At 36.2% G+C, this 23,676-nt stretch overlaps 2 protein-coding genes across 3 annotated transcripts; one reads left to right on the top strand and one right to left on the bottom strand.

Moving 5' to 3' along the window:
- The first annotated feature begins 7,561 nt into the window (after window positions 1–7,561).
- On the top strand, window positions 7,562–13,740 carry LOC131022077 (probable receptor-like protein kinase At5g18500). Of its 2 annotated transcripts, none has more exons than XM_057951462.1 (9): window positions 7,562–7,718; window positions 8,272–8,356; window positions 9,751–10,440; window positions 10,902–11,006; window positions 11,237–11,359; window positions 11,473–11,643; window positions 11,763–11,892; window positions 12,209–12,421; window positions 13,222–13,740. In XM_057951462.1, the coding sequence occupies exons 3-9, from the start codon at window positions 9,773–9,775 to the stop codon at window positions 13,336–13,338; spliced, it is 1,527 nt and encodes a 508-aa protein (XP_057807445.1). In that variant the 5' UTR covers window positions 7,562–7,718; window positions 8,272–8,356; window positions 9,751–9,772; the 3' UTR covers window positions 13,339–13,740. The 2 variants fall into 2 exon arrangements, with proteins under 2 accessions (XP_057807445.1, XP_057807446.1); XM_057951463.1 differs by having other exon boundaries at window positions 7,711–8,039.
- A 250-nt stretch (window positions 13,741–13,990) lies between these two features.
- Window positions 13,991–19,281, bottom strand: LOC131022076 (uncharacterized). The gene is made up of 9 exons (XM_057951460.1): window positions 19,114–19,281; window positions 18,397–18,623; window positions 16,830–17,025; window positions 15,710–15,880; window positions 15,510–15,626; window positions 14,938–15,135; window positions 14,780–14,839; window positions 14,598–14,696; window positions 13,991–14,315 (listed from the first exon to the last, which is right to left on the bottom strand). Exons 2-9 carry the CDS (start codon window positions 18,531–18,533, stop codon window positions 14,220–14,222), a joined length of 1,074 nt encoding a protein of 357 aa, XP_057807443.1. The 5' UTR covers window positions 18,534–18,623; window positions 19,114–19,281; the 3' UTR covers window positions 13,991–14,219.
- Window positions 19,282–23,676: the final 4,395 nt, after the last annotated feature.

Here is a 23,676-nt window from a genome sequence, read left to right as displayed (position 1 = left end):
GGGCTGCGCAGAGCAGCACTACGGGCCAGAGCTGCGCCGGGAAACGCTGTCGGGCCAGGGCTGAGCTAAGCACATCAGCGCTGAGGAGGCCTTCGAGTGCAGGGCTGCAGCTTCCAGGCCAGGGCAGCGCTGGGACAGGGCTGCAGCTTCCAGGGCTGAGCAACGCAAGGCAGAGCAGCACAGGCAGAGCTGCACAGAGAGTACAGAGCAGGGCTACACAACACTTCGGGGGCAGTGCTGCGCAGAGAACTGGGGCAGATCAGTGCCAGGCAGTGCAGGCAGAGCTGCGCTCTGGCCAGAGCAGGCATGCGCAGAGCTACGGTTCCGGGCCAGGGCAGCGCAGAGCAGCGCTACGGGGCAGAGCTGCGCCGGGCAATGCAGTCGGGCCAGGGCTGCGCTGGGGACAGCAGCGCTGAGGAGGCCTTCCAGTGCAGGGTTGTGTAGTGCAAGTAGAAGACAAAAGAGGCATAATTCAACTTTCCATCAAGCATGCTACAAAAATTCAATTCGCCTACTACAATATCAACTTACTCAAGCTAGAAGACGTTTATTAAACGACACAAACTCTACGTTGTCTTTAAAAATCCAAACCAAAAAGATGAAGTACGTCACAATCAATACAAAATACATTTTGTGAAGTCTACGCTTCGTCTCTTTTACCGCTTGCTTCAACCTCTTGTTTTCCACTCGATATTTGGTCATCTTCGTCTCTAGCTCGTCTTTCAATTCTTTAATTTTTTCGACAGCTTCCTTTTTTTTCATTTTCCACTAATCTATGGCTTCTTCTTATTGAATCAATGAGCGTTGCCTTCGCTCTTCCCTCAAATCCAACATCTGCCCACTGGAAATGGCCACAATCCTTTGGCTATTCACACAACAATTGTTAACAACTACAGCGTATAATTCAAATTGACGAAAAAATACAAGAAATGGAAAGAAAAAAAATACTCCCTCCGTCCCCAAAATAAGTTCCTCTTTGGGGACGGCACGGGTTTTAAGGAAAAATGATAAAGTGTATTGATAGTGGAGAAAAATATGTTATAATTAGTATTGAGAGTGGTGAAAAGGTGAAAAAATGTTATAATTAGTATTGAGAGTGATGAAAAAGTGAAAAGTAAGAATAAATAAAGTATTATTAGTGGTGGGGTCAATGTCCAAAAATGGAAAGAAAGAAAGAGGAACTTATTTGGGGGACGTCCCAAAAAGGAAAAAGAGGAACTTATTTCAGGGACGGAGGGAGTACTAACATACAAACGTTATCTCCAAGAGGGCATTTCCAAAACCTCATACCCGGATTATGGTAGGTAAATGACCTCACCAAATAACATGTTCCATGAATGCAAGATGCTCTTGGGTTTGAATAAACTGACTCGTCACTATCGGCCATGAGGACGTCGCAATAGATGAAGGGAGGGACTGAACGTACCGGAAAATCAACAATAAAGTCGACTTACCTGCAGGGGACGGAGGAGCTGTTGGAAATATGGTTTTGACCATATGTGAAATTAATTATTTAATTAAATATTTATTATTTAATTGAAATAATTGTTGGATGTTAATCTACGTCTCGAGTAGATAAACTTGGTATACTTGAAGTCTCAAAACCGATTTCCGGTGAGTGAGATATTGTATATCGAAGTTTGGATGTTGAGTGGTGGAATAACATTTGGAAGTGTTGGATGACTTGGGCTTCTTGGTTGGCCCAACTGAGCTTGTTTCCAGCCCAACCACCGAAGCCCATTAGGGCAGCCTAAGTCTGCAAAGAGGCAGAACAATAGTTTCGAAACTGCACAGTCTTTGAACTCTGCGAATTGATGGAGAATCAATTTTATAACTTGCAATTCAAATGGCTTTGAATTGTGTAACATCCATAATAGCTCCTTGCTGTTTAATATGCTTAAATCCTCCATATGTATGAAAGTTGCCTATAAATAGGCGTCTAGATCATGGCATTGCACACAAGAAAATTCTGCACATTTCACTCACGTCGTTTGCATAAACACTCAGTTCTTAATCATATTCCGTTTGCTGGAGCTCGTCGGATTGTGGTGCTACATCCTACGAGACGTCGCCGTTTTACCTTTGGGGAAGATTCGCCAACACCGTGAGCACTACCGGAGCGATAATCTTCTTGCGGGAAGAGATTCATCTCGACTCGGCGTTTTTCCTTTGCTGTTTGTTCTTTCAGTCCAGAGCTGCCGTCTCCAGAGCAGAGCTAACTTCCATCAAGAGCAGAGTTGACTCTCCAGAGCAGAACTGACGCTCCAGAGCAGAGCTGACGACTCCAGAGCAGAGCTGACTTCTAGAACGGAGCTGACGTCCAGAGCCAGAGTTGCGAGTCCAGAGCAGACTCGAGCCAGAGCTGACTTCCAGAGCAGACCCAACCCAGAGCAGACCAGCGAGTCCAGAGCAGATCTGATGTGAACCTCGCCGGTGCAGAGCTGAATCTTGCAGGGCTGAATTCACAACACGCGCGGAAGACTTGCTATGAACAACGAATTGGAAGGATAGACAAAGCAACAAAGATAAACAATGGAAGTATCCCAAAATATCTGAACCTAACCCACGAAATGATCTAGGCGAACGAATCCCTAAACCCCAACGTGTAGTAGATGCAGCCACTCGGGGACGATGAATGATACGCGACGAGGGATGATGAACTCACCGTTACGTCGATAGATGAATTCTTTCTTGACACAATCAAGAAGAATTCGATAAACTCAAGAGAGAATAACTCACAATTTTCATATATCAAAGTAGGGTGAAAAATTCGTCCAACAAAATTCAGCCATATATATATAGGTAAGACTAAACCCTAATCTAATGAAGGAAATAGCGTGAAAACAAGGAAACTTAAAAACAAGGAAACAACTATAACTTGTTCAGCACGTTTAAACAAAAACTGGCGAGAACGTCAGCTCTGTAAGCGTCAGCCCTGGAATACGCCAACTCTGGAAACTCCTGCCCTGGAATACGCCAGCCCTGGAATACGCCAGCTCTGGGAACTCTAGCTCTGCAAAACTCCATCTCTGAAAAACTCCAGCTCTGGAAAACTCCAGCCCTGAAAAACTCCAGCTCTGGAAAACTCCAGCTCAGAAAAACTCCAGCTCTGGAACGCCAACTCTGGACCAGCTTTGCTTGGACTTCCGTCAGCTCTGGAACTTAACTTTGCTCAGAACTTCAATCAGCTTTGCTTTGGAAGTCTGCTCTGCTCTGGCGATATGTTCTGGTCTGCTCTGGCGATCTGTTCTGCTCTGCTCTGGCGCTCTGGAAGTTTGCTCTACTCTGAAGACCTTCTCTGCTCTGGCACAATGACTTCAGCTCTGGCGAACTTGGCTCTGGTCTGGCGTGGAATTCAGCTCTTCTCTGGCGCGAGCTTGGCTCTGTTCGGGCTGCATCAAGATCCATTCCAGAGCAGACCCAACCCAGAGCCAGGTTTGTTTTTATGCTTTGCAGGAGATTTAGATTTGATAGATGGAAGAGTGAATTTTGGAGATTTTGGGTTAGAATGGCATACTTAGGCGCAAACTGGTGTCCAGAGCTGAAAAGCCCGCGCCAGATCGGAAAAGCCCGCGCCAGAGCAGAGCGCGTAGATGAGTCTGTGCCAGAGCCAGAGCTGACTTTCAGAGTCAGAGCTGACCATATCCAGAGCTGAACTTCACTATCAGAGCTGAATTCTCCTGAGCAGAACAAACTTGTCAGAGCAGAGCTAAAACTCGACAGAGCTAAAGTTCCAGATCTGTACATTCCAGAGTTGAGTTTTTCCAGAGCGTACAATTTCCAGAGCTTACTTTACGTGCCAGAGTCAATATACTTCTCCAGAGTCAACTTATCCAGGCGGACTTTACTCGCCAGAGCTGACTTCCAGCTCTGCCATACCTTTCCAGACCGTACTTTCAGCTCTGCCATGACGCGCCAGAGTTAGCAAATCTTCGCCAGAGCTTGCGATACTTGCTGAGCACGCGCCAGATGGACTTTCCTTCCCTGTTACGATTCTATTTCCTTAAGGCTAGCTTTGCAAGGCCGATTTTGATGGTAACTAGGGCTGGAATGAAGTCTATAAATAGGGTCTAATATTCATTGTAACCAACTTCTTTGCCCTAATCTTCCGTTCAACCTTGGAGAGTCATGGTTCCAGCGCTGCAACCAAGACTTAGGATTTTATTGCTTTCTTTAATTCTTCAAGTTTTCGTTACTTTTGTTCTAAGTTACTTTCAAGTTTAGCTTTGTTTAGTTTATTTCGATTTTGTAATCAAGTGACAGTGATTGCACCTTCGAGACGTTTACGATATTTCGTATTTAATTCAAGTTCTTTCGTTTCATTATGTTTATGCTTTGCTTTTACGTTTATGCTTTCTTTTCAATTATGCAATTTAAATTATGCAATTTCGTTTCATGCCTAGTTTAGAAGTTTTAATTCAAGTCTTTAAATTTCGTAATTTAATCGCATTTAAATTCTTAAGTTAGCTTTACTTTAAGTTGTTTAATTCTTGCCTAGGGTTTCATAGTTTCTTGCCTAGATTAAGTTTAAGTTTAATTTACAAGTTTAAGTTTATTTTACAAGTCTTAGTTTAATAATCAACCTTTACTGCTTTCATTACTGCTTTCGTTGTGACATAATTAAGAGCCCTTTAAGATCTTCATTGAGAGACGACATTGGGTTAACTTACCACTACTAGAGTGTCCTTGTCCTATTGCAAGTCAATCTAGAGGTGTTTCTAGTTGAGTCAAATTTTGGCGCCATTGCTGGGGAGGGTTTTAGGCGTTTTAGTTGTGTCGCTTTTCTTTACGTTTTTACTTGCTTTATTTAATTTTCAGTTTTTCCCTCTTTTGTTACTTTCTCTCCCTCCGGTGCGTTTAATCCGTGTGTTTAGTGTTGTGCATGCAGGGACTCCGTAGTTTGAAAGGACAACTGGTGTCTTCGTTGGATAGCACAAGCACAAGGGTTTTTAGAAAGAAAGGAGAGGAGAGCCCTGACTCTAGTTCGGACGAAAGGGAGAGTGACAGAGCTGACGAGCTCTGGCTTGCCACCATTCTGGACGATCTCGTGAACTCTGACCACAAACGTACAGAGCTGAATCCAGCACAGGAGGAGAAGGAGATGGCCCAAAATAACCTACAGTACATGGGAGACTTTTCGCGACCCGTAATTGAAGCCACCAGCTCTGCCATTGTTCTACCCACTGCAGTCCGCAATTACATACTGAAGCCACGTAAATCTTTTGTGTTCATCGCAATTCTTCGTCAATTTTCTTTACACAGCGCTTGAAATATTAGGATCAATTGCAGACACATCAACTATCCAAACAATGTTAGTTTTGATGGAGAAGTAGGCCAAGTTCTTGTCTCCCAATTGCATCTCCATAACCCCATCTTCAAAAACTTTGATGGGGCAAACACAACCCAAGAAATAATCCACATCCACGCCAAGGTCAATGATAAATTGCTTTGTCTAAGATTTATCATCGCCATATTCCTTCATCAACCATATATGAATCTCATTTACCAGGCTGGAACACATCAGGCTGGAACACATCAGGCTGGAACCAATCAGACACACATAAGTAGTCCCCTAAAATATGACATTATGGAATTTCAATGACATTTCAAATTACACTACAATAGTTTTTAAATGATATTATGATATATTCGAAACAAAAATATAAGATTTCAAATGAAACTATCAAATTTCATATGACACTATGACATTATCACCCTTTGAAATATTGTAATATCATTTCAAATCTTAAAGTTACATTTGAAATGTCAGAAAGTTTCATTTGAAATGTCATAGTGTTATTTTCGTAGTGCCATTTCAAATATTAAACTTTCATTTCGATAGTGTCATAGTGTTTTGAAATATTGTAATATCATTTCAAATCTTAAAATTTCATTTGAAATGTCAGAAAGTTTCTTTTGAAATGTCATAGTGTTATTTTCGTAGTGTCATTTCAAATCTTAAACTTTCATTTCGGTAGTGTCATAGTGTTATTTTAGTAGCATATACATTTTTTTCTCGTTTTTTTCTTCTTCTTATTTTTTCTTTTTCGTTTCAAATTTTTAATTATTTTTTTATTTTATTTACTTCGAAAAATAGTATCATTTGTTCTATATTAAAAGTTTCATAAAAAAATAGTATCATTTGTTCTATATTAAAGGTTTCATTTAGTAAGAAAAATAGTACTTTATTCTATATTTAAAGGTTTCATTTAGTAAAAAAAATAGTATCATTTGTTCTATATTTAAAGGTTTCATTTAGTAAGAAAAATAGTATCATTAATAAGTGATATTAAAAGTTTCGCTCTTTTTTTTTGTTATATATTAAAGGTTTCATTTAGTTTGAAAAATAGTATCATTTGTTCTATATTAAAGGTTTCATTTAGTTAGAAAAATAGTATCATTTGTTCTATATTTAAAGGTTTCATTTAGTAAGAAAAATAGTATCTTTAATAAATGATATTAAAAGTTTCGCTCTTTTTTTGTTATATATTAAAGGTTTCATTTAGTTTGAAAAATAGTATCATTTGTTCTATATTAAATGTTTCATTTAGTAAGAAAAATAGTACTATCATTTAGAAATGATATATTAAAAGTTTCGCTCTTTTTCTTTTGTTCTATATTAAATGTTTCATTTAGTTTGAAAAATAGTATCATTTGTCCTTATCCAATCCGCTCTTCTCCGCGAACATCAGCCCCACCAAGTTTCCACCAACAACGATTTAATTCGCGATCTTACAGCTCTGCCCCTTCCTAGCATCCCCCATGTAGCTCACCTTCCCCAATACGTCGAACAACGGCCTCAGCCACTCCACCACCTCCGCGTCTCCGCCGGCGAAGATCGCCAATTTGCCGAGAACGACACCCACGTCGCCGCCGGAGACCGGGGCATCGACGGAGTAGCAGCATTTGTCGAGCACGGAGCGGTAGATCTACTTTGCTAGGGCGGGATGGCTGCTGGTGTGGTCGACGATGACAATGTTGGGGTTGAGAGAGGGGAGAAGAGTCTCGAGAACTAGGGATTTGACGTCGGAGTAAAAAAAGAGTATGAAGTAAAAGAAAGTCAACTACAGTAAAAACAAAATTACTGAATGCAAACGGTCCGAATTTAGGAAATGGGTCAACATCTGGGCCGGTGCAACCCGGGTGCACCGTGCACCTGGTTGCACCCAAGAGTGCCTCTTTTCAAATTACTATTTTAACATCGAAATGTATTTATATTTATCTACAATATTTTGTTCTTATCTCTATGAATGCCACGCAAAAGGTGCTCTAACTTTTAGTTATGGTGATGTATACGGTTGGTCGATTATACATACATCAGTTATATGTTTATTCATTAACATTTTTTTTTTGTGGGAAATTTTTAAATTTACCTTTAGCATCAAAATAAAAGTAATTTAAAAAGACGAAGTAGGAAAAAGCCGTCCTAACTTTCGCAGTCAACTTCAATATTGTATGAAATAAAGGAAAATAATTGGTAGTAAAGAGAGTTCACGGATGACAAATGCAGTTACCATATCTCACTATTTAAAGATTCAAGGTCAGCATTCAGCAATGCTGTGTGTATTTTATTATCCCTTCATCAAATTTAATTCAAATAATCAAGAAAAAAAAGCACATGACAAAGAAGTCATCTTCAGGAAAATGTCAAGAAACATTACTATATAATTTGTGTTGTATAAATGAATAAAAGAATATCCAAATCTCTCTGACTTTTGGTATGCTTCCATTTTACTGTTTGTGTTTTATAACCATTTGTTTGCGTTGTGTTTAATTGTGACTGACGCTTTTCCTCACTACCTACCTCTGATAACTCCACTCTTCCTTCTTTCTCTCTCATCATATTCTTTGTTTATTGTATTATCAATGTATTTAATGTGTATATCCATGATCATATATTCATATTCCTTTCCTGAAACCACCGCAGACAGCAATTATCATTTCATTATTACCATCATTAATTAATTATCAGCACCGTTTAGCATTCTATGCACCTATGCTGCATCTGCAACTACAGCACTTTCTTTGTTGTTATCTGGGTAAGTGTGGTTGAGGAGTGTGGAACACCCACCACTCACATTTTTGTGTGTTTTTCTGAATTCCCAAAAATAAGATTTACCCAGATTTGCAATTTAATTTCTGAAGGGCTTATGGATGAAAAGATTTCATTTTTCTTTTATTACTTGAGGTTTCTTGAAATGCTGGCATTCTGGGTGATTCTGTAGCTTTCTTGGGAAGAGATCTGTTGTTAAAGGCTTGGTTTTTTTGTAGTTTGAGAAAAATTATTCTGTGAAAAAGGGGCTCTCAAGATCTGGGCTTTCAGAGGTTTCTTTTCTTGTATCCAGTTCTCATAAAGGTAAGAGCTAAGCTTTTTGAGATATCACGAAATGTCTCTCTTTTTTGTCTTACAATTAGTTTTGTATTCTTGGTTAAGATTCATGTAATAAAGTTCTTCTAGATAAAGAGACTTTTGCTTGTCTTAACTTCAGTTGGAGGTGATATAAAATGGGTCTTCTTCAAATTGTGTCTTGTTGATCTACTTTTCCTCTCTTGTAATCATTGGCTCCTCATATTGCTAATCCTATACTTGTAATGCTGTAATCTTTAGAGGAATGTTAAGCTGAAGTTGAATTTGAAATAAGATTTTGTGAATCTGCCTCAGGTTTAGTGCTGCTTGCTTGTAGCTTCAGTCATGTTCTTTATTGTGCATTAGTAATTTTCCCTCTAGAAGTAAGTTCCCAAGAACCTTTAACAAGTGACAGTTGGAGTTGGAAAAAGATTGTGGGAATCTAAAATGAGGGGCTCAATAATTGATTTAATTTGAGAGAACTCTTGTTCGTTCTTTGCTTTTCGTACCCTTCGTTCCTGCTTGTATGAGATTTAGTAATTGAATCAAAATTACTTCCACAATGTGTCTTGTGTGTTGGCTCGTTGAGTGGCAGCAGGTCTCGTTATTGCCATTACGATAAGTGTTAATGGGCAAAAATGCCCTATCCCTTATGTGTTTTTTGAAAAATGCCCTCTCTTATCATAGAAAGCATTCTATGCCCTAAATATGTGAAGCGCCTAATTTACCCTTTGATGTTGATGGGTTTGCTTGGTTTTTTGTGAAAGTCTTACATATTTGACCGATTTGACAGCCATCTGTCATAAAAGTCAACGATTTGACAGCTATCAGTCAAGAGTGCATATGACCGTGGGTGGCTAGATTATGTGTCCGCCCGGCCGGACACATGATTTTACCGGGCGGACACATTATTTTATCGGCCGGACACATGATCTGCCACCCAAATCATGTGTCCGACCGATAAAATAATGTGTCCGCCCGGTGAAATTATGTGTCCGCCCGGGCGGACACATGATCTAGCTGCCCATTGTTCATATGTATTCTTGACTGATAGCAGTCAAATCGTTGACTTTTATGATTGATAGCTGTCAAATCGGTCAAATGTGTAAGACTTTCACAAAAAACCAAGCAAACACATCAAATCAAAGGGTATTTAAAGAATAGGGCATAGAATACTTTGTATAATAAGAGAGGGCATTTTTACAAAAAAAAGATAAGGAAGTGGGCACTTTAAATTTTTGCTCTTACGATAAATGGGTTTTGGCAGCAGAGACCTGGGCTGTGAAAAAAGGTTGAAGAGAGATTGTGATGTTATTGTAAAACTATGATGAACTATGAATTTTTTATGCAAAATAATGCTAAAAACATTATTGATAATTAGTTATTTTGCTTGCTCCTTGTAGAGGTTCTTTGACATTGTCAAGGATGGCTTCCGACCTTAATGCTGAGCTCTCGAAGAATGTTGGGGGTTTGGGCATCAAGGTTTGGGAATTCATTGGAATAATTGTAGGGTTATTGATTGTGGTTATCCTCTTCGTGTTGACGTACTATCTTACCTCACAAAAGAAATTAAGAAGGGCTCAGGAAAAACTTCCTCTTAGCCAGATACCTACTGTTTCAAAAGAAATTAAAGAAGTACGAGTAGAGCAGGTTTCGACTGAGGAGTTTGCTCCACGCGACGGAATTCTTCTCACCATTCATGATAAATCAAGTGATAAAGAATCAGACAAGGTCTTGGTTCATCTTGGAATGCCAAAGGCGAAAAATGCAGAGAACAGCAGCCAATCAGGCTCGTTCCGTCATATTGATAAAGATATCTGCGGATCACAATCAGGCGAGGAAGGGAGTTCGGGAACATTTGCATCGTACAAACCATCTTCATCGCATCCAATAACTGCTCCTTCTCCTTTAAGTGGTCTGCCTGAGTTTTCGCATTTGGGTTGGGGTCATTGGTTTACCTTAAGAGACCTTGAGCTCGCCACCAATAGATTTTCGAAGGAGAATATTCTCGGAGAGGGTGGATATGGAGTTGTTTATCGAGGACAGCTTATTAACGGTACTCCTGTGGCTGTTAAAAAGCTCCTCAACAACCTGTAAGTTCTAAATTCTATTTCAGTTTCTAGTAGAATCGTAGAGTTAGTTGCAAAATAACTTCAGACCTTTTGCCATTTTTGTGATTTAATAATATGTCAGTAACAAACATTTGATTTGTTGTAATTTCTCACACCAGCCCTAATAAATCCATTTCAGTTTAAGTGAAAAGAAACTAAAACAGACGTATTAATTTGAAGTTTGCTAGTTGTGATTCCACGTTTTGATGTTCTATACGCCAGCATCAAAGAGAGTTAGGTTTACTTTCACTGAAATAACGGGCTGTGTATCCAATCGCAACAAATAAGAAGCTCATAGTTATGAGATTGCTAAATTTGAAAAGAGATTAAATTGCAATGATGGATAAAGGTCGTGTCTTTTCCTGCAATCAACCCTATATCTTTCGTCGGTGGGCTTTCATGTCCATTTTCTATGGCTAATATATTTGTCTTATTCCACTCAGAGGTCAAGCAGAAAAGGAATTTGGAGTGGAGGTTGAAGCTATCGGCCATGTGAGGCACAAAAATTTGGTTCGACTGCTGGGATACTGTATCGAAGGAACTCATAGGTACTGTTTGCCATCAACAACCTATTACAGTTTCTAAAGCTGTAAATTTCCTTTGTTGTCGATGCATACATTTTCGAATTTCAGAAACGTAAACATAACTGTAGTCGTTGCTTCCAAATTAACGTGACAGATCCATTATGAGCTCTATAACATTTAGGACTGGCTTTTATATATTTAGGTATAAATTTCACATCTGATCATTCTGAACTGCTCTCATTTTATCATTTCAGGATGCTAGTCTATGAGTACGTTAACAATGGTAATTTAGAACAGTGGCTTCATGGAGCTATGCGCCATCATGGGTATCTTACATGGGAAGCCCGGATGAAGATTCTCCTCGGCACAGCTAAAGCGTAAGTTGCTTAAGCTGCGACTTCACCTTTCCAATGATCCATCCATCCAAACCTATGATTGTAATTTCCATTTTTTGGTGATAAAAAATGTCATTTTATTGTGCTTGTGGCAGTCTCGCCTACTTGCACGAGGCAATTGAACCAAAAGTTGTTCATCGGGACATAAAATCCAGCAACATTCTGATCGATGAAGACTTCAATGCCAAGGTCTCTGATTTTGGCCTGGCCAAGCTGCTCGGTGCAGGAAAAAGTCACATCACAACTCGAGTAATGGGTACCTTTGGGTGAGTTTCCGTATTTAGTTTCTTTATCTGAAATCTGGTGGCTCTTAAGCCTTCCGATGCTTGTCAACTTTAGAAAGGTTCCACGGTACTTTAAAAAGGTTGGTTCAAATGATTTTCAGGTATGTTGCCCCGGAATATGCAAATACCGGCCTTCTAAACGAGAAGAGTGATGTTTATAGCTTTGGGGTTTTACTACTGGAAGCGATTACTGGAAGAGATCCGGTCGACTATGGGCGACCTGCTCCAGAGGTAATTACAAGCCACACATTGTCTACTGAAATTCAACCAAATAGGCATACATATTTTTATAGATTTACTGCCACATATCATTTGAAGCTTGTGCAACCAAAATGTAAAGGTTTTTGTTTCTAGTTAGATATGCTTTAAGCCTTCTTAGGAAGTGTGATGCTTCCCTTTATACGAAGGGCATTTCATTATAAGCTCAATGTCGCTGTCAGACGACAATCGATCTAAACTTGGCTTCAAATGCTTTATTATGTCTTCTACTATGCACTCATAATTCTTAGTTAGTACTGTATTCGACTGGAATTCTGAGTCCTTGCAGGTTAATCTAGTCGACTGGCTGAAAGTGATGGTTGGAAGTAGGCGTTCGGACGAAGTAGTAGATCCAAACATCGACACAAGACCATCTACTAGAGCCCTCAAAAGGGCACTTTTGACAGCTTTGAGATGCGTCGATCCAGATTCTGACAAGAGACCCCGGATGACCCAAGTTGTACGGATGCTTGAATCCGAAGAATATCCCATTCCCAGAGAGGTTAGCGTCTCGTCTTTTTAACTTTCTGACAGCTACTTCAGCAAAGTATATCTTGTGTTGCTAGTTGGAAGATGGAAAAGAGATGTCGTAGATGATTGTCCCCTTCTAGATCACGTACATGAACCAAGCATAGGTGCAACTCCAAATTGTCTTTGGCAAAAACTTGTGTGTTTATTAATCACCAATTACGATTTGTTAATCACAATTAGGATTTAATTAGGGCAGATGCACCGGAGCGTGCCTTGTAATCTTTTAGGTTAACCCCAAACCATATTGGAATCTCCTTGTCCTTTTCCACTAGCCTTTTCCTAAGTTCATTCACAAGTATTTCGTTTTTGAATAACACAGCATTTTGCAAAGTCGAGGAGTATGAAGTTAGGGGGCGTTTATTTTGCATGATTGACTTGAGGATTTTTCCAATCCCACCCTTTCAATGGGATAAGAATCAAGCAAAATTAGCTTAAATGATAGAAATAATCAAGGGCTTTGGGATATTCCAAAATTTCAATCCATCAAAGTAAACAAGGGATTAGTCTTACTATTTTTATCTATTACTGCTAATCCTCCAAAGTAAACGCCCCCTTAGAGGATGATTTATATCTCTTAGCTCATGTTTGTGAGACAAAGGCGACCCGTGGCCGGACAAAATGCATTTGGAGCATAGTTTTCTTCTTTTGGGATCCTAAGTTAATCTTTGGAGATTTTAAAACTTTATAGGCTACTAACCATTGTTTAGCCCATCATTTCTCCTTGATCTAAAGACCTTTAACCATAAAAATTTTCATGCTCGAATTCTCCAGGATCGAAGGCACAGAAGAACACGAGCAAGTAGCAACGATATGGATTCACAGCGAGATCATTATGATACAGATAAAAGTGACAGCCAAGAGCCAAAGCCAGAGAGCAACAAAACTTGAATAGAAATCATCATGTCGTCGTTTCGAAACGCGAGAGTTTGACATGGCTGGCAACGAATGATTTGCTTGAGGAGGTCCATGTGCTGTAGATTGGTGCAACTGCAGGGATTTCTTGCTCCTTTTTCCATATTTTTTTTTTCTATTTTGTGCTTGTATATTTTTCTTTTTTTCGTTTGGTTTACTATCGATTATTGTCCGATGCTGCTAGCATGATTCATTCGTATACAATATGTTATAGGTAGATGGTTGCTTTGTGATGAAAATGGTGGCTCATGTAGTTCGCCATTTGTACGTTTATGATAGTAGGGATACTTTAACAACGTAGATTATCAATGGTGATGTAATATGTAATGCTAGTCATTCTTGATAAATTTATTTGTTGTGTAGCCATCTTCATAAAAATATATATTTCATGTCACTTTTGACTCTTTCAATATAAAAAAAGACAAATTTTGTAAGGTGTTCCATGATTAGGGATGTCAATTAAACTCGAAATTCTTGAATTGGTCCGAATAGATCGACAATTCGATAAGATTAGGGTTAAAAAAATTTAATTTGAAAAAAAATACTATAATTAGAAGCTTCCTAAATAAGTTATATGTTCACTGATGTAAATATTTGAAGCTTCCTAATGTATTGAGTCGTTACTTCCTTTCTAAATGCAATCTGATAAAGTATATCAGTTTCATATTGACAAGCACATATCCAAGAATGTAAAATGCAAGCATCATATTCAGGCTGTGTACAATTTTAAAAACTGATCAATCAAACCTAAAATCTTGTACCATGACAAATACTTCATTCAGCAACAACTTTGTACAATGCTAGTTGCCAGCAACGAATAAAAGAATCAAAAGTCATTAGGGTGCATTGTTCATCATTCAAGATGGCTGCAGCAGCCTCTGTTTAACACGCTCGGACAGTTTCCCGTGTTGTTTCTCGTATTCCTCCTTCAACTCCTCCAATCGCTTGGACACCTAATTAGTAGTTAAATAGTAGTATCAAAGGTATTAGTAGTGATACTTGGCAAACAGGCAGACGGTGTACAAGTCGAGTCAAGGAATAAGTTTAACTCTTCTAATCCACTGGATTCTGCTACTTTACCAATTTGCTGTTTCAATAGTTGGCCTTAAATAAACCCAAGTATGCAAGTCGCAATATGGAAGGTTCACATAAAAGCATGCATGCACGCGTGTCTTTTCACCCTAACCGACCAGCAGGCAATAGTCAAGTGGTCATGGGGTGGGGTAAGCGCTAACCTCTATGGAGTAAGCCATTGGTAATAAAATATCTGGATTCATGGCATCTTCAGGAAAATTCCGCAGCGCATGTATAAGTTTTTCGAAAGGCAACTTCACCTGCAAAAATACATAAAGTGTCATCAAATTCCAAAAGAAAGATAGAAGAGAAGATTGTGAGGATTCGGATAGGGTGACTCCACCAGATCATCATGGCAGAATTTTAATAGTGCTAAACCAACTTTGAAGACAATCTTGACACCCTAGGAAAAAATAGTGACAAAATGGAATCAGCAAGTTTAAGGGGGTAACTATATATGATAGGTGATTTGCAATATATAAACAAAAAGTGAGAACTAACCTCGAAAAGAAAGACATCCCAAATCCTAAGAGCCAAATGGAATGGGAACGAGTAAGAAAAAACGGTTATGAACCATTGGCTAGCATACATGCTAGGGTTTATCATTTCTTGAGAAAAATGCCCTCCCAACTCCGGTAATTGCTCTTTCACTAACTGATCAAGCTGGAAAAGATATTGCTGCACAAGAGGCAAACCAACCTGCGCAAATGAATGAATTTCATCAATACTTCAAAATTAATGTGATCGTTTAAATAAAAAAAAAAGAAGAAGATCATATTCCCTCAAAAAAGAGGTAGGAGTAGGGATGATATATTTCCCTCCATAATCTTCCGACTTCCCTTAAAACTTTTAACTGAAACTACTGATAATTACATTGCACATTTGCACCAGAATTATTTATTCTCCCAATGACATGAACATATAACTAAAAATTGGAAATTGTTTATTCGTTTTGGTTGATGATGTTCTAAAAGAACTTTCGCCAACATACGCCCACCAAAGTCATTTTAATTCCCAGGTTATGAAATGAGATTTTGAAAATAAAATGATGAAACTGCTCAATTAAACTTTACCAAATACATTCCTTCCATTGGAGCATGGACAGCTCCTTTTAGAAGGGCTACCAGTAACCAAAATGCATCTTCTTCACTCATATAAAGAAGCAAGAGACCTGCGACAAATCCCATGCCCTGCAATAAGCACAATTTCGATATGGTGAGAAACAAAATATCGTAGATACGTTGATAACTAACAAGCTGAAAATACCACCCACCTGTACATATCCAACGTCTCTGTCATATACAGAGTAAGCTTTTAAAACATTATAAAGGGATCTTTGACCTGGACCATGTCTCTGCTGGAAGAAAACATGCGAAGGAAATGTACGAGAAATATCTCGGATGATATCTAGCTCAGAAGCAGATGTCTCATATATGACTAGTTGCTGCAAAGAAATAAATAAAACAGTATGATTGGATAGATATAACAAAGACCTGCTTCAATAACATTCATCGGTTCACAACAAAAAGGTATGAAGAAAATTGTAATCCAGCCGAACCAAACTCATAAAAATAAATAAATAGACCATGGCAAAAAATATTATAGTCCAGCATTCAAGCATCATATACACAAGGACTCTTCTAAAACTTTCGTGTGAACTAAATCAAACTCCAATGAGGTGTTCAAAATGCACAAGAATTGAGAATTCAAGATTAAGAACACAAGATGTTGCCTTTGCTTCGGTCAATTGGGTGATCCAGCCACCAGCTATATAAAGCTACTATTTAACTATAGTCAACTAGATATCCTTCTTTATACAAGTTGATGGAGTTAAGGGATATTATGCCATGAAGCTAATGAATTGTTAAACAAATAATAGTTGTGTGATGGATGATCTATTATTCGGTAAGGAACACAAGGAACTCCGACAGTTATATCAGGTATACCTGCACCTTTCCAGAAATTATGTAAAATCTTAAATTAATTTCTCATACCCTAACTAATGACTTTTGCCATATCGAATACCAACGAATAGCAACCAGCACACCCAAAGATAGCCTGGCAAGGTACTGGTCAAAGGGAGCACTCAAATAAATAAAACAGCTAACAAAATATCCCTGAATAAGTACATCCACTTTTCCGTTCAAATCAGCAGTGCTGTTCCGACTGTTGATTCAGTCACACTCTACGATGGTAAATTCGGATCTGCAGATCACTGACAATTATCTCCTTGTGCTATATTTGACAGCATACAATAAATTCAAGGATGTCACATAACAGTTAAGCTTTTAACTTTATACTCTTTTACACATTACTTTCAGCAGGAAACATAATGTGCAATAAGAAGGATGCTTATTCCGTGCATAATTGGCATAAAAGTAAAATTTGTTCACCTCATAAACACCTGGATTCATGAGCAAGAGGTCACGACTTCCAGATATCAGTTGCCAGACAAGTCCTCTTAGACAATCGGGAATTCCTTTCCTTATTCTCCTTTTGACAACATGGGGTTTCCTGCGAACATAATGCTTCCAATCACTTCCTCCAACCCCTATCATCTTTCTCCATTTTCTAATTCTTCTTTCCTCGCTGGAAATGAATATTAACGTGAGCATTATGATGTTTGAACAGGATCAACAAAACATATATACAAGCAAATGAATAAATAGTTCTCAGCAAAGTGCTCTTTGAAATATAACAGATTCCTTTCGCACATCACTGTCAAGTCCAGCTTGATGGAGCTGTTTGTTATCTCTTCAGCAAGTGGAAAATATTTATGAAGTTTTCAGGTTCATATAAGCAGGATTTGTAACTTCAATCTTGGGTGTTTTCCTTCTCCTCACTTTAAAATAATACGTTAAGGGCTCGTTTGGTACGTGGTTTGGGATAAGACATGATATCTTTGACTATGATATCTACTAATTTATTAGATATCAATATCATGTTTGATAAGATATATAAAAAAGATTTTACGTTATCACACCTCTCAGGTGTGATACAGAATCCAAAAGATATGGATAATAGATAACGGGTCATTAATTTATAAAGGGCTTTGAGTTTTGAAGCAAACAACATATTAGTGTGTTGTAGGTATCTATCCCACACTTATCATGCATAGCAAACAAGCCCTAATAAGTACAACAGTGTGCTTCCCAATTACTATCAGTTTAGAATAAAGTAAAAGTACACCAAAGATTCATAGAGTTCAAACCAGAAACCTTTATGCCACAATTTAAACTGTACTGAGAAGCTGCTCTTGGAGAGTCTTCTTTTTTAAAAGGGTAAATTCATCATTCTAACAAGAAATTTATTGCATTTTTCAAATCCCCACCTTTAAAAAATATCAATTTAATACCTCACCTTTAGGACTTGCTTCAAATCAAACATCAAATCAAAATCCGACAACCTAAAAATGACGTTGAGTACTAGAATCCTATCGAATATGATGTCGTTTAGTTTTGATTATGATTTTTTAACATGAAACAATGTTGTTCCGATGGAAAGGACGTCACTTAGGAATGTTGTGCTACGCGACATTTCCCACATAGGATTTCGGCACTCCACATCATTTTCCAGGTTGTCGGATTTTGATTTAATGTTAGAAAAGGTGAGGTACAAAATTTATATATTTCGAAGGCCGGAAAATTATAGAATATGCATTGAAGTTTAGGTTAGAATTATGAATTTACCCTTTTCACAATGAACAAAGAGGCTTTTGCTCAGATTTGACCTCAGGTTTATCCGATGCCGAGAAATTTATCTTAACCTAGCCTTTTCTTCATACTAGGTGCCAGGAATATTTGAGTATTAAGGGCTTGAAACTAGAGTGTAGAATATGGTGCTGATACAATAGGTGCAGCGTATAACCGTGCACTGGCAATCTAGTTATCAGAAAAAACAGAATGCGGAATTTAATCACCATAAAAGCTACAGCTATAATTGATGCAACACAATAGATACCTCTCATACTCTGCAGCTGATCTGCTCTTTGCTAATCCATCAGGTGAGTTAGTTTCCTGCTTTACAAATCCAAATCGATCAGCTTTAGGCAGTGAGGCAGGCGAGGGCTCTTGTTCATCCACTCGTTTCTTTTCCATCCGAGAAAACCCCAAAAGCTAGAACTAGATACTGCTACAATGTCAGCACCAATGGAGCCTCCATTTCAATATCAAACACAACAACAAATCCTGAAAATCGCTCAAGACCAAGCACGAAGCAGCATAAATCAGATTAAACAATAGTATATATCAATAAACGCAATATATCAAAATCGATCCATACAAAATCATATTCGAGAAAATGAAAACCAGACGCATTGGTGCAACAATCTCCTTTAACATATATGACCCCAGAGCATAAAAATAGAAATACATGACGAAATACAGATAATGGAAATGATGGCCATCAAAAACAGGGTTTACACTCCACCTACAAATTAACAGTTAAATAGCATAGGAACTACAACGAAATAAACATTCGATTTAGCATATGATTGATGAAGGAACATTCCATCAAAAACCAAATTAACAGTTAAATAGCATATGATTCGATTTTGTTTTTCTATTTTTCTTTTTGACCGCTAATATTTGTGGAAAATGCAGAGAGATTGATTGATTGATTGATAGGCTTAAGAGAGAGAGGAAGAAGAGAAGAGAGTAACAGCAGTGCTTGTCGTACCGGTAAGATGCGCGTGGTTGGGGGGTGCCGCGACGGCGGTGCGTGTCGCCGGCGGATTGATGGCAGCGCTGGCGGTTGGTAAAAAACGTGTAAGAAGCTCGGGTTTGAACATTGTAATCCGTTCCCAAGTTTTTAGAAGGAAAAAAATAAGAAAAATCACTAATCTGCCATTCACATATTTGCATTTAAATATTTTATAATATAAGGCAACATTTATGAAATTAAAGATGGTTAAATTTTTAAAAGATTTAACAAATGGGTCAAAGTAAAATTATATATATAGTATATGAAAAGGTTATATTGAAAAAGACAAATATTTAAATAAGTGAGAAACAATCTCATCCATTGATCGTGATTCATCAAACGATTCAGAATTAAGAATAAATCTTGTGTTCAGATTTTGATGAACATATCAATACTTATGATGAATATATCAGTAATTTTTTTATAAATGGCGTATTTGTTGAAAAGACGTATTTGTTTAAAATTTCGCATTCCAGGATTCGATCCGCAAACGTTCAATAAAATTATTGCTAAGTTTATAAAAAACTATTGACATGTTCAACGTTCCTAACTTTCAGAAAGAAATTAATTTCTCCATAAAACATAACCTATATATATATTTGCTATCGAAATATAAAAATTTATAATTTTAGGTTTCTTACGTACATCATCCATATAATTTATACTTCTTTCATCTCATAATAAGTGTCTACTACTTTTTTTTTTTACTTTTTATTCATAACAAGTGTTTATTTTTAAAAGTAAAGTAAAGTGTTTATTCCTCTCACAAAATAAAAGTGAGCTCCACTACATTTTAATTTTTTATTCTTTAATCATACATATCTAAATTTTTATGCCAAAAAAAGAACATTTGTTATGAGTGGAGGGAATATAATTTAAAATTTAAAAAATATAAATATTCTTCGTGCACCGCATGAAAGGCAAATCTAATTTATTTATTTTTCTTTTGAGGAAAAAGGTAAATCTAATTTAATTTATAGTCTAACTTTGATTTATTTTTAGTACATCTTGAATTTTGAAATATTATTTAATTATAATTACAATCATAATGAAAATATGGCATTAGTTGTTTTATTATACAATAGTGTGCCAACTTTCGAGCACAATTTCAATTATATCAATAGTTCAATAACGATGGGCTACCTGCCAGTAGAGATCCCTCTTTTAAGATAGAATATAGGAGTATTAGGTTTTTGTGTTTGAGGCGATCGATCCATCGTTTCAAACGTAATTTCGATAAGGAATGACCATTGCCATATTTTTGATGTGATTATAATTACAATTTAATAAATTTTCAAAGTTTAGGACATATATATATATATATAAAAATAAATTGAATTTAAATTATAAACTGAAATTCATTAAAAGTTTCAGCTACAAATTATAATTAATTATAAAAAAATCATCTTAATTACATTCTTGTTTACATCGACTATCTCCACTTATCACTTTTATACAACTTAACCCAACTTCATTTAAAGAAAATATATATATTCACTTTTCAATTCTCTCATTTACAAAAAAAGCTTCCAAACTAATAGTAGTACTATAATTTCTGCTCTATCAGTGACACTAGCTCAACCTAACCACCTATACTGTTAGATAGGGAATAAATTTTCATTGCTTAAAATGAATTTTGTATTTTTTTTTTCATAATTAACATGTACCGGAGATATTAATGTATTATTTAATTATATAAATAAATATAAGCCTCACAAATATTTCAATATATTGGCCGACATATTTATAATTCAACAATTATTACGTGTTTTTATTATATAATTGTACTTGTGTAAGAAAAGTGTAAGAATTTTTCTCAAAAGCCAATGCAAATTCATCAACAGCCAATGATATATTAGTCCATTAGCTTTTAATTTGAGCATGATCAATGTTTTTATAAAAGGAAGCATATTTTCATTATAATTTTAAAATGTGGGTATTTTTACCCATTAATACTTAAAAAAAAAAAATATTGTTCGGAAATCTAGGTAGTGATCGGCAAGATGAGCTAGCCGTCGACCAATTACCTCATTTTTTATTTAATTTTGGTTGAGAATTCAATAGAGTACAATTTTTTACAGTTATATGACTTTTAAATTCACATGACTATGTAATCACATTTCCTACAATGTGATTCATCTGAGATTAAGACAATAATTCAGATTTGATCTTGAAAATGAAGTTAATTAGTTACAACAATGGATATATATATTCGAATAGCATATATTAAGTACAACACGTTCTCACAAAAAAATACTATAATTTTTTTACTGTAAGTCTGCAACTAACCTTAATTCTAATGTAAAAATTTCAAATATCTTATATTTTGGAAAGGAGGGGAGTATATCTATCTACATGATTTGCCTTTCTAAGTAGGGATGAGCAGAAACCGAACCGAAACGCAAAATCGAATCGTTTCGGTGCGGTTCGGTTCCGAAAATGAAAAACCGATAAGTTTCGATTTTTAGTTTTTGGTTCGGTTTTAAACCGAATCGAACCGATAAATATTAATATTTTATTATATAATTAATTTTCTAATTTTTTAATATATAATTAATTTTCTAATTTATAATATTAATTAATTTATCTTTCTATATTTTCTAATATTTTATTATATGATCTTGACTTGTTATGTTTTTTTTTTGAGCTAAGACTTGTTATGTTGCTATTTGTTAAACTTTGAAACTTGTATTTGTGTTTTTGTAATGTTTTAAATCCTTGAAACTAACACTTTTTGTAGACTAAGTATTATTATGTTGTCGGGATTTGGCATTTGAAATTTGTGTTTTTTACATTATTTTACAGGTTTTAATTGATATTTTTTTCAAAAAAAAAATTGCATTTCGGTTCGGTTTGGCACCCCCAATTGGTGCGATTCGGTTCTAATTTTAACCATCGGTTCGATTTTCAATTTTCGATTTTTGGTTCGATTTTGCACCGAACTGAACCGATGCTCACCCCTACTTCTAAGGTCTATTTTCTATTCGTAGTTCCTATATTCCCATTATTTTTAAAAATAAAAATCATGCTGTAGTCAACTGCCATTAATTATAATTCTTGGTAGTGAAGTCTTGGATCTGTAGAGTAATCGATGACCTCATCAATAGTGCATTAAACAACGCTTACTACATAATTAATTAGTATTAATTAATAATTAGTCATAGCTGATAGCTGTGCTTGTGGTTTGACACATTGGGTGGGCGGAATTAGATAAGCTCAGTACGAAAAAGATTGATGCATGCAACGTGGGGCTTGTTATGAGATGCATAGTCTAGTATTTGTATACTCCATTCGTCTCATAAAAACATGAACAAAGAGAAATGACACGTGTCTTAAGAAATGTTAGTTGAGAGTTAAAGTGAGTGAAAAAGAGATCCCACTTTAAAAAGTGTTGTGAGAGTAATGAATTAATTAAGAAAAGATAGTGGTGGGCCATAATGAATTTTTTTATAAAATAAGTGTAAAAAGGAGGGATGAAAAGTAAGGGGATAATTTCCAAAAATAGTAATGTTCATGTTTTTGTGAGACGCTCCAAAATGAAAAAAACGCTCATATTTTTGTGAGACGGCGGGAGTATAAAGTTAGGTTCACTTAAAAAGAGAAATAAATACTTCACTACAAATACAATGTATATTTATTGACCTACTTTTAAACGTCTATGGTTGGCTACTCCCTATTCTCGATCGATCGATAATATTGCATGGGTTATTTATAGAATTAATGACTCGTAAAAGTCACGAAATTTGGACATATTATAATTTTATTTTTTAATAAAAAAATTCTATTTATAAAATCTCGAATTTTGGACGTATTCCAGTTTCAATCTCTAATAAAAGATTTTGCATGTAAAACTACAAATTTTGGATATATCTGAATTTTATTTTTTAATAAAAAAAATTTGCGTATAAATATTAAAATTTTTAATTTTATTTACGGGAATAGTATCGGACCACGTAGACGTAGGTAGTATTTAAAGTGTGGAAAGTTGCCATTAACAAGCCATGCCATTTGTCAAGAAACGGGTAGAAAAACACACACGATTCCTTCATAGAAAAGCATCATGCATCATGCATTATGTCCCTGACAAATTTTCTTTTAAAATATATGTACATGTATATATATAAAAATTAGGATATGTACTCAAATGTCAACAGTCAACATCATTTAGAAAATATTTTAATCAAAGAATTCAATGAATGCAGATAAAATCATAGGCGTGGATATTTTGTTTTTTTCAACATATCAACGAACATTAGTATGTTCATTAGTATTTTCTATAAACATATCAATGAACATAATATATGGATGCATTATTCACGTAACAGACTCTTCATCAAATTAATATTCCATAAATAAAATATTTAAAGTACACAAACTACAAATAAAATAAAAATAAAATAAAAAAATGTTAAAAAATTACGAAAAAACTACCATATAGAGAAAACAATAAAACTAATTAAATCATTTAAACTTGAATCAAAATTTATGAATAAATTAATTTTTAAAAAAATTTAACCTTATTTTTGTCCGGACAAATTT

This window comes from Salvia miltiorrhiza, chromosome 4 (genome assembly GCF_028751815.1).
Source record: "Salvia miltiorrhiza cultivar Shanhuang (shh) chromosome 4, IMPLAD_Smil_shh, whole genome shotgun sequence".
NCBI classification, from domain to species: domain Eukaryota; kingdom Viridiplantae; phylum Streptophyta; class Magnoliopsida; order Lamiales; family Lamiaceae; genus Salvia; species Salvia miltiorrhiza.
The sequence above is the reverse complement of the archived record's forward strand: the minus strand, read 5'-3'. Positions and strand labels throughout refer to the sequence as shown.

What these genes read in the sequence shown, in the direction of transcription:
- LOC131022077 (XM_057951462.1), top strand. Translation starts at nt 9,773, where the DNA reads ATGGCTTCCGACCTTAATGCTGAGCTCTCGAAGAATGTTGGGGGTTTG. An exon ending in AAAAAGCTCCTCAACAACCT is followed by an intron (nt 10,441 to 10,901) that starts GTAAGTTCTAAA and finishes TATTCCACTCAG; the next exon opens with AGGTCAAGCAGAAAAGGAAT. An exon ending in ATGGGCGACCTGCTCCAGAG is followed by an intron (nt 11,893 to 12,208) that starts GTAATTACAAGC and finishes GAGTCCTTGCAG; the next exon opens with GTTAATCTAGTCGACTGGCT.
- LOC131022076 (XM_057951460.1), bottom strand. Translation starts at nt 18,533, where the DNA reads ATGGAAAAGAAACGAGTGGATGAACAAGAGCCCTCGCCTGCCTCACTG. An exon ending in GAGACGTTGGATATGTACAG is followed by an intron (nt 15,627 to 15,709) that starts GTGGGTGGTATT and finishes TGCTTATTGCAG; the next exon opens with GGCATGGGATTTGTCGCAGG. An exon ending in CAATGGAAGGAATGTATTTG is followed by an intron (nt 15,136 to 15,509) that starts GTAAAGTTTAAT and finishes TCATTTGCGCAG; the next exon opens with GTTGGTTTGCCTCTTGTGCA.